General features: G+C 43.9%; 1 protein-coding gene across 1 annotated transcript in view; it reads left to right on the forward strand.

Moving 5' to 3' along the window:
* LOC144504435 (uncharacterized) overlaps nt 1–9,033 on the forward strand; it is a 92,371-nt gene extending 83,338 nt beyond the window's left edge. Inside the window, exon 4 of the mRNA XM_078229701.1 lies at nt 8,840–9,033. Coding sequence (XP_078085827.1) covers nt 8,840–8,890 — 51 coding nt within the window. The 3' untranslated portion in view covers nt 8,891–9,033. The remainder of the gene's footprint in view (nt 1–8,839) is intronic.
* Nucleotides 9,034–9,420: the final 387 nt, after the last annotated feature.

The following is a 9,420-nucleotide window of genomic DNA, read 5'->3' on the forward strand; positions in this document are numbered from 1 at the left end:
GCAGTGACCCAAGCTGGGAATCGAACCCAGCTCCCTGGCATTGTGAGGCATCAGTGCTAACCACTGTGCGGACATTTGGTCATCAAGACATTGAACCATGATAGGTCATCTTTCTTTCAGAGCAGCTTGCTTAGTTGACTGCTAAGGAGTGATCTAAGAATCTGTATCTTAATTGCTGTTTTTTTCTTTGGTTTCTGAGGAGAGCGGCTTCGGGAACTCTAACTGACAGAGCTTCAGTTGCATCTACGGGTATCCCAGCTTTGCTTGTGCTTCATCTCAACATTTAATGTATGCTTTGTAATATTTAAGTTCCTTGGCCAGTCAATAGTACGTTGGCAGTGAATCTATTGCTTTCTTTAATTCACCGGGACAGCCATTGACTATACGGCTTGCCCTACTGCAGCCACAACTCATGTCATTTAGGGAAGGAATTCTGCCGTCCTTGCCTGGTCTGGCCTACATGTGATTCCAGACTCACAGCAATGTGATTGACTCTTAAGTGCCACCTGAAATGGCCTAGCATGCCACTCAGTTGTATCCAACTGCTAGAAGTGGAACAAAAAGGAATCAAACTGAACGGATCCCCAACATCAACCTAGGCACCAAAACAATAACGGCAAATCAAGTCCTGGTGACCCTGCAAAGTCCTCCTCACTAACGTCTGGGGGTTTGTGCCAAAATTGGGAGAGCTGTCCCACAAACTAGTCCCCCAACAGCCTGACACTGTCATACTTACATAATCATACCTTACTGATAATATCCCAGACATCACCATCACCGTCTCTGGGTATATCCTGTCCCACCGGCAGGACAGACTCAGCAGAGGTGGTGGCAGTACAGTGGAGTATACAGTCAGGAGAGCGTTGTCCTGATAGTTCTTGGTTGGATGACTGGTGCGGTTCAGATTGGTGCCAATGGTATAGGGTTCAAACAACTCCCCCACCACCCCCCCCCCCCCACCCCCACCCCTCCCCAGTTCCAGCTGACATGGAATTGGGACCTGCCCCCTTGCCCTATGTGTGGTGGAGATGGTAGCGCTGTGGGTCGGATTTGCCTTTGGGCGGAGAACTGAAGAAGATAGGAGAAATCCTCTGTAATTATATGTTCAGTTGCTAGTTCCAGTAACAACATGTCATTTAATGTATTAAATGGATGGCAACAGACATCAAAAAGATACATTGATGTTTATATAGTGTTTGATCATTTCAGAACATTTCACCTTCACTCCAGTGAAATGTAGGTGAATGCTGCAACCATTCTTCACGCCAGAAGATCTCACGAAGAGCAGTGTGAGGAATGAACAGTTCTTGCTGATGTAGTTTGAGCAAGAAATGTTGGCCAGGACATCAGAGAGGATCGTGCTGTTACAAATGGTGCAATGGCATCTTTAATAGCAACATCAATGGCCATTGGAACCTCACTTTAATGTATCATTCAAAGGGTGCAGCGTTCCTTTAGTGTTGCCGCATTTCAACTTCAATGATCATCAGGAGTTTACCAGGGGGCTTCTTCTGCTCCATTGCTATTACTCCATTAACAGTGTTTCCGGCAAACAACTGGTGACAGAATAGCTGGAACCATGAGACAATTCCTGGTGCACACATTTAACTGCTAGAGCAAGGAATAAATGGCAACCTGCTGGCTCATATATCAGAGCACTAGCAACTGAGTCAAGCTGACACTTGCATTATCATAGCTCAGAATTTATCGTGCTTTGTCTTTAATAAAGATACATTAATGCTGCAACATTTAACAGATGTGGCAGCGTTTTAAAAGTACCAATACTACGTGCTATTTACTAGCCAATAGGATAGGCAGCTGAGTGTGATACTCAGTATTCAAGATGGAGGCAGAGCATGGTGACTTCCTGCGAACTGTCCCGTATCTTCCACTCTCGTTCCATGCTTTTATATGCTGCACCCTCTGCTTTCCGTCTCCACTATGTACTCTATGAATAGTATGCTTTGTCTCTATAACGTGCAAGAAACAATGGCCGGAGTTTTACAGTCCCGCCTGCCACGGGAATCGGAGCGGGCAAGGGACGGATCATGGAAAGGCCCGTTGAACTCAGGTGGGATTTTACGGTTTCGGGATGAGTGAGGCCATAAAATCCCACCCAATACTTTTCACTGTATACCGACACATACAGCAATAATAAATCAAATCAATGTCTCTGCTCATGCTCCAATATGACCAGCCACTCGACAACTGAAAAATGTCTGGGTTATCCCTATGTTGACCTCCCATTTTGGACATGCCGAGCTTCCATTTGTGTCAGCCACTTTAGGGATTGGTTAAGATCAGAATCACAGCTGTAAATCCATGACCCACCATGATAATGCAGTGCAGTAATATCTAACGCAGCCAATGCATTGAGTCAAATCATTATGAAGATCGTAAAAGTTTTACAGCAGAAGTCAATCTCAAAAAAGTGTGGCTGATCTCTGCTAATTAACCGCTATTGGGTTCAGGATCTCTCATTTCTTACACCGTCTATAAACCATTTACATTCCATGGGGTAGTGCCTGTTTCTAAGAGAGACGTGTGTTAAGGTAAAAGAAGACATTCATTTATATAGCGTCTTGAAAACCTCAAAGTGCTTCGCACATTAGAGAGCTGCACTTTACACTGTTAGACAAAGATATAGGGCCGGAATCTCCCACCTCGCTCGCAGCCGGGATTCTCCAGACCCGCTGCAGTGAACGGATAGTTGGCTGAGCGCCAAATTCTCCGTCCTCGCTGACGGCAGGGCGTGAATGGCTGGAGAATCCCGGCCATGGCAGCTCGTTTACACACAGTAAAATTCAATAGAAAACAACAGATTCAGCTGTTTCTGGTGGTGGTGGTAGAGGTTGGAAAGAGATCTAAACAATCGAGTTATATTTTTATAACTAAAATATGTCAGCTCCTTTCCAAATGTAGGAGGTTTCACAGCCTAAGATTGGCCCGTGGTGAAAATTTTTAAAATGTTCTAATTGGTGGAACTTACTTTGCTTCTTTTATTGTCCATCGGAGCATGGAGGTGGCATCGGGATTGGGTGAGAGGATGAGGGAATGTGATGTGTGTGAGGACTATAAGGCCTAACAGTCTTTAAGAAAACTGGGACAAAGTCACAAGCAGGCGTTCTAACCAGCCCGCTTTGGCAGCTTATAGGGTCAATAGGCCCAACTCAATCCCACTTTTGTCACTCTGGAGCAGAAATAGTGCCATTTATTTGGAACTGGACCTGCTGAATGGGGAAATTTTCCACCTCAACCTTCCTATCCTAGTGGCAAAAAATCCAGTCCTTAGTCTCAAAATAAGCAAAGCCTTGCTACAACGCAACCAAGTCAAACTGCAATAGAAAAGCCTAACAGCAACCACGTGGCATATTACGGATTTTACTTACCTTCTAAAAAGACTTCATTTTTTTTACTTCATCACTTGTCATTCTGCGATAAGGCTGGGTATCAAAAATGAAGGGAAGAAACAACTTTGAATGAACCGAATAGCAATACTGTTTTTCAAAAATTAAACATTTTAAACACTTATTTCACTTATTTTGGGTTTTTGACAAGATAATTAAATTCAAATGAATTATCCTTTGGCTTAACTTAACCAAGCTGAACCTGACAGACAGTACTTGGCGCCGAGTTGTGGAAAGTCGAATTATGAATGTCGTATCTTATTAAAGACGGCATGTTGCAGTGTGTGTGTGAATCATTGTCATGGGCTTTGAGCAGATATTTTAAAGGCACTGAGATGACTATCATGGAAATAAAACAGCATCAACACAAAAGCATGTAATTATTGCTAACAATAAATTATAGTTAAAAATCTCAGCATACTGACACCTGCATTGTGTCAGCCAATGCGAATCACAAGAAGTGAGGGGTGCGATCCAGTAGAGTACAGACCTTCCTAAGAATATTAACAATTTGAGACTTGTATTTTGAGAAAGACTGGCGATTATGAATCAATCAGGTGCTTTTTCATAGAATCCCAACAGTGCAGAAGGAGGCCGTTCGGCCAATCGAGTCTGTACCGACAACAATCCCACCAGGCCCTATCCTCATAACAGACAGTATTTGGCGCAGGGCTGGTTAGAACACCTGCCTGTGACTTTGTCCCAGTTTTCTTAAAGACTGTTAGGCCCTATAGTCCTCACACACACCACATTCCCTCATCCTCTCACTCAATCCCTATGCCACCTCCATGCTCCGATGGACAATAAAATAAGCAAAGTAAGTTCCACCAATTAGAACATTTTAAAAATTTTCAACATGGGCCAACCTTAGGCTGCGAAACCTCCTACATTTGGAAAGGAGGAAAGCTGACATATTTTAGTTATAAAAATATAACTCGATTGTTTAGATCTCTTTCCAACCTCTACCACCACCACCAGAAACAGCTGAATCTGTTGTTTTCTATTTAATTTTACTGTGTGTAAATGAGCTGCCATGGCCGGGATTCTCCAGCCATTCACGCCCCGTCACCAGCGAGGATGGAGAATTTGGCGCTCAGCCAACTGTCCGTTCACTGCAGCGGGACCGGAGAATCCTGGCTGCAAGTGAGGTGGGAGAATCCGGACCTATATCTTTGTCTAACAGCAGGGTATTTACCCTGCTAGTGCCCCTGATACTAAGAGGCAATTTTGCATGGCCAATCAACCTAACCTGCACATCTTTGTGGACTGAGAGGAAATCGGAGCACCCGGACGAAACCCACGCAGAGAATGTGCAAATTCCACACAGGCAGTGACCTGAGACCGGAATTGAACCCGGGTCCCTGGCGCTGTGAGGCAGCAGTGCTAACCACTGTGCCACCGGGCCACCCTCAGTTTTTTGATCTTCTACGTTGCAAGCTATTGTCACTCTCCAACTGAAAATATTCAATAAATGTAATGACGGCATTACTAGTTGAAAAGTGTGAAAGGAGCTTTATTATACGAGTGTTGTGGCTGGCCTTTCAATTTTAGTTTAATGCATTTCAATGGCATGGGAACTTTGTCAGCCACATCATGTGTAAATATACTAGGCAACTTAACCCTGCTTTAGGAACAAGAGAAAGGTATGCCTTTTAAATTCATTTCAACGTCTTGAACTTTTATGCTTTTATCAGGCCTCATAAAAGCTGCAAACACTTCAATGTGGGACTCAAACAATCATATATTTGACCAGAACTGCTGTAAAGGATTAATTTAAAACGACCATCGGCTTCATAAGTAAATCCCTGCAAAATCTTTGTCAACCTTGCTTCTATCTACCAAATCCTTTATGCAAACCTTACTTTCTGTGAAACGTCTAAATAAAAAATAATGTTATCTGACTGCGCTGATGCAAGAGTCAATTTTCTGTAATGATATTAACCATCGGTATGATTGCTATGTTGTCAGACCACAAAAGGTTATCATTGCTGTCAACCAATTTAGCAAATGAATTGTGGCTGGTTCTTTTCACCACATGACTTCACATTTCCTTCGGCCCTGTTGCTTCAGTACAGACATACAAATGGAGGGCACCTTGCTATCATCTAGTCTATCCTGTTGCACAAGAGTATGTCATTACACCAAATGTATGTAACAACGTTCATGTGACATTTCTATACAGAATCACAGTCATTGAGTCATACAGGACAGAAGAGGCCCTTCGGCCCATTGAGTCTACACCAACAAAAAGAAACTACACTAAATCTACACTAATCCCACTTTCCAGCACTTGGTTCATTGCCTTGAATGTTATGACATTTCAAGTGCTCATCCACGTACCTTTTAAAGGTTGTGAGGTTTCCCGCCTCTACTACCCTCCCAGATAGTGAATTCCAGACTCCCACCACCCTCTGGGTGAAAAGATCTTCCTCAAACCCCTCTAAATTTCCTGTCCTTCACCATAAAATTATGCCCCCTCATTATTGACCCTTCAACTAAAGGGAACAGTTCCTGCCTATTTGCTTTCATAATTTTATACACCCTCAATCAGGTTTCCCCTCAGCCTTCTCTGCTGTAAAGAAAGCAACTCAAACTAATCCAGCCCAATAACAAACAGGCTGACTCCAGGGGACAAGAATATGTGCTTACTTTGCCTCTTGGTTTTTCCTTCAGTAGACCTGTCCCGTGAGGTAATGTGCCCTGGGATAGGATGACATATCAGTAGATTTGCTTTTGGCATATGAAGTTGAAGTGGACTACACAAGGATCCATAACTTCTTCAGAATGGCGTTCAGCATTGGATTGCCACTCTGTGTCCAATTACTTACGTCAATACTCTTCCGAGCCTGTCTCGCCCGAACCTCTGACTTAGGCCTGGCGAGATCCCAGTGCAACTCACCCCCAAGGCCCAGTGTCTAAGTTCAACTCCACTGAAGCAAAGAAGTACACACTCATTTTTTTATAGTGCTAGCTGCCATTAACTCAGTTAAAGGACCCATTGGGGTGTACAGGCGAGGGAGAAGGTAAGTGTCTAAGTAGATAGGATTTGGCGGGTGGGGGAGGGTGTTCAGAAGTACGGGGAGGGGGCAACTTCTGGAGTGGTCAAAGGTTTGGGCAGGTGTTGGGGCTCAGTGCAGGGGAAACTGACCTCGGTGGGGTGGGTAGAGGGGGCTGGACCCCTTGGGAGGTTTTGGACCTCATGGATTCATTTGAGTTGTTTTCTTTACAGCAGAGAAGGCTGAGGGGAAACCTGATTGAGGTGTATCAGATTATGAAGGTAAATGGGAAGCAACTGTTCCCTTTAGTTGAAGGGTCAATAATGAGGGGGCATAATTTTGAGATGTAGGGTGGGAAATTTAAAGGGGTTTGAGAAAAATATTTTCACCCAGAGGGTGGTGGGAGTCTGGAGTGCACTGCCTGGGAGGGTAGTAGAGGCGGGAAACCTCACAACCTTTAAAAAGCATGTGGATGAGCATTTGAAATGTCATAACATTCAGGGCAATGGGCCCAGAGTCAGACCTCATGGGGGATGACGACCCTGCGGTGGTGGGTTCGAGCTTTGGACTGGGGTCAGATCTTGTGGGTGGTCATGTCAGGCCTCGGGGAGGGAGGTCAGACCTCGTCAGGGATGGGGGAGGGGATTATTCAGACCTGTGAAATTCCAAGAGAGGTTCCCCAGTACTTATTTGGAGTGCTATTCCCCAATCTGACGCTAAGGAGCTCAGGAAGCAGGGAGCAGAGTTTATGATTAGGATTTTCAGCAATGGTTTGATCTTCCCAATATTTAGTTGGATGAAATTTCTGATGTCGGACAACTAACCGGTCTGACAACTTAGAAACAGTGGAGAGGTCGAGAGGTGTTGGTGAGATAAAATAAGGATATCATTTGCATACTGATGGAGACTGATGCCACATAATGTCACTGAGGGGCAGCAGATATATGAGAAATTAAGAGGGGGTGGAAGAATCAATCTTCTGGGCTCACCCAAGGTAACAGCATAGGAGTGGGAAGATCTAGGAGCTTTTTTTAGTGACTAAGTATTAAACTGGCTATCCCATGAGGGATTTCCCCTCTTAATTACAGCTCAGCTAACACAAAGACTCATGGAGACAGTATTCTGGTCAAAGACATATCTTTATTTTCCAAACCTGGTTCAAAGTACGAAGGAGGGTGATTTTGAGCAGTTCCAAATCACTCTGAAATTACATTACTCTCAGTATTACAATTCTGCAAATTTCAAAAGTCATTTGCCCACCCTTCTGCTCACTCCAGCCAAATATGAGCCAATCATTATTAGTATGGATTATTTACCTTGGCCAATAATATTTACCCTCTGACAGCATGAGAATATGTGAGTTTGTGGACTTTGAGAGTCTTTCTCACAGTCTCCTAACATTCTCTAGACTTTCTTATTTGTTGTAATGTATGATCTATTCATTGGCCTATCTGAAATTTCGAGTACTGTCCTTAGCTTAGTGAATATTCTTTTCATTTAGGACCATCTAGAGTTACTGATAAGAATTGCTTTCGCCCTTCACTCAGTAGCTGTATTGTTCCGAAGAATGTGATTCCCTTTACGTGACTACATCCCATCATGCCTTAGAGCAGTATGTCATTCGCCAAGGTGTATGCTATTAATATAGAATATAATACATTTTCAAAAATACGTTTGAATTCTCTAACAGTGGTTATATGTGTCTCTGTGCAATGAGTACCTTTGTTAAATATATTCCAGGCACTTTGTGACTTCCCTACACTGTATTCACTCTGATTGTTAGTCTTTTAGTCCCAGGTTATTCAGAACTCCCTCTTACAGAAGGGAAATCATTGCGGCTGATTACCTGGCTACAGCTGGATAATTAAGTATATTAGATACATGCCATTCCACTTAACTGGGTGATGGTAGAAGGACTTTGGAGGGGGATGTTATGATCAACCATGTCAAAGGTTACATAAGGAGTTATTAGTTGGATGACCAAAAGTTCAATTTAAGAGTTAAGGTTAAGCAAGAATACTCAAGGAGTTATTGAGCCAAAGAGATTTTAAAAAGGGTGGCACAGTGGTTAGCACTGCTGCCTCACAGCACCAGGGACCTGGGTTTGATTCCTGACTTGGGTCACTGTCTGTGCGGAGTCTGCACATTCTCCCCGTGTCTGCATGGGTTTCCTCCGGGTGCTCCCATTTCCTCCCATAATCCAAAAGGCGTGCTGGTTAGGTGCATTGGCCATGCTAAATTCTCCCTCTGTGTACCCGAACAGGTACTGGAGTGTGGCAACTAGGGGATTTTTACAGTAACTTCATTGCATTGTTAATGTAAGCCTACTTGTGATACTAATAAACTTTAAAGAAAGAAGGACTCACCACCAGTTGTCTCAATGTGCTTTACAGCCAATGAAGAACGTTTTCAAGTGTAGTTTCTGTTCTAATGTAGGAATCGCAGAAGGCAAAATACATACCGCAACACCCACAAGCAACAATGTGAGAATGACAAGATTATCGGTCTGTTTTGTAATGTTGATTGAGGCATAAAGGTTGACCTGGACACTGGGGTAACTCCCCACTGCTTTACTATGAAATATTATCATTTACATCCACCTGAGTAGCATGTATAGTCTCGGTTAAAAGTCCCGACCAAACTATTTTTAAAAAGGTTTTATTTATTAGTGTCACAAGTCAGCTTATGTTAGCAATGCAATGAAGTTACTGTGAAAATCCCCGAGTCGCCACACTCCAGCACCTGTTCGGGTACACTGAGAGAGAATTTAGCATGGCCAATGCACCCAACCAGCACGTCTTCCGGACTGTGGGAGGAAATCAGAGCACCCGGAGGAAACCCACGCAGACATGGGGAGAACGTGTAGACTCCGCACAGACAGTGACCCAAACCAGAAATCGAACCCCGGTCCCTGGCACTGTGAGGCAGCAGTGCTAACCACTGTGCCACCGTGCCGCCCACAGCAACTCTGATATTGCAACACTCCATCAGTGTTGCACTGGAGTACCTGCTTTGCT

The sequence above is a fragment of the Mustelus asterias genome, chromosome 15 (assembly GCF_964213995.1).
Source record: "Mustelus asterias chromosome 15, sMusAst1.hap1.1, whole genome shotgun sequence".
Taxonomy (NCBI): domain Eukaryota; kingdom Metazoa; phylum Chordata; class Chondrichthyes; order Carcharhiniformes; family Triakidae; genus Mustelus; species Mustelus asterias.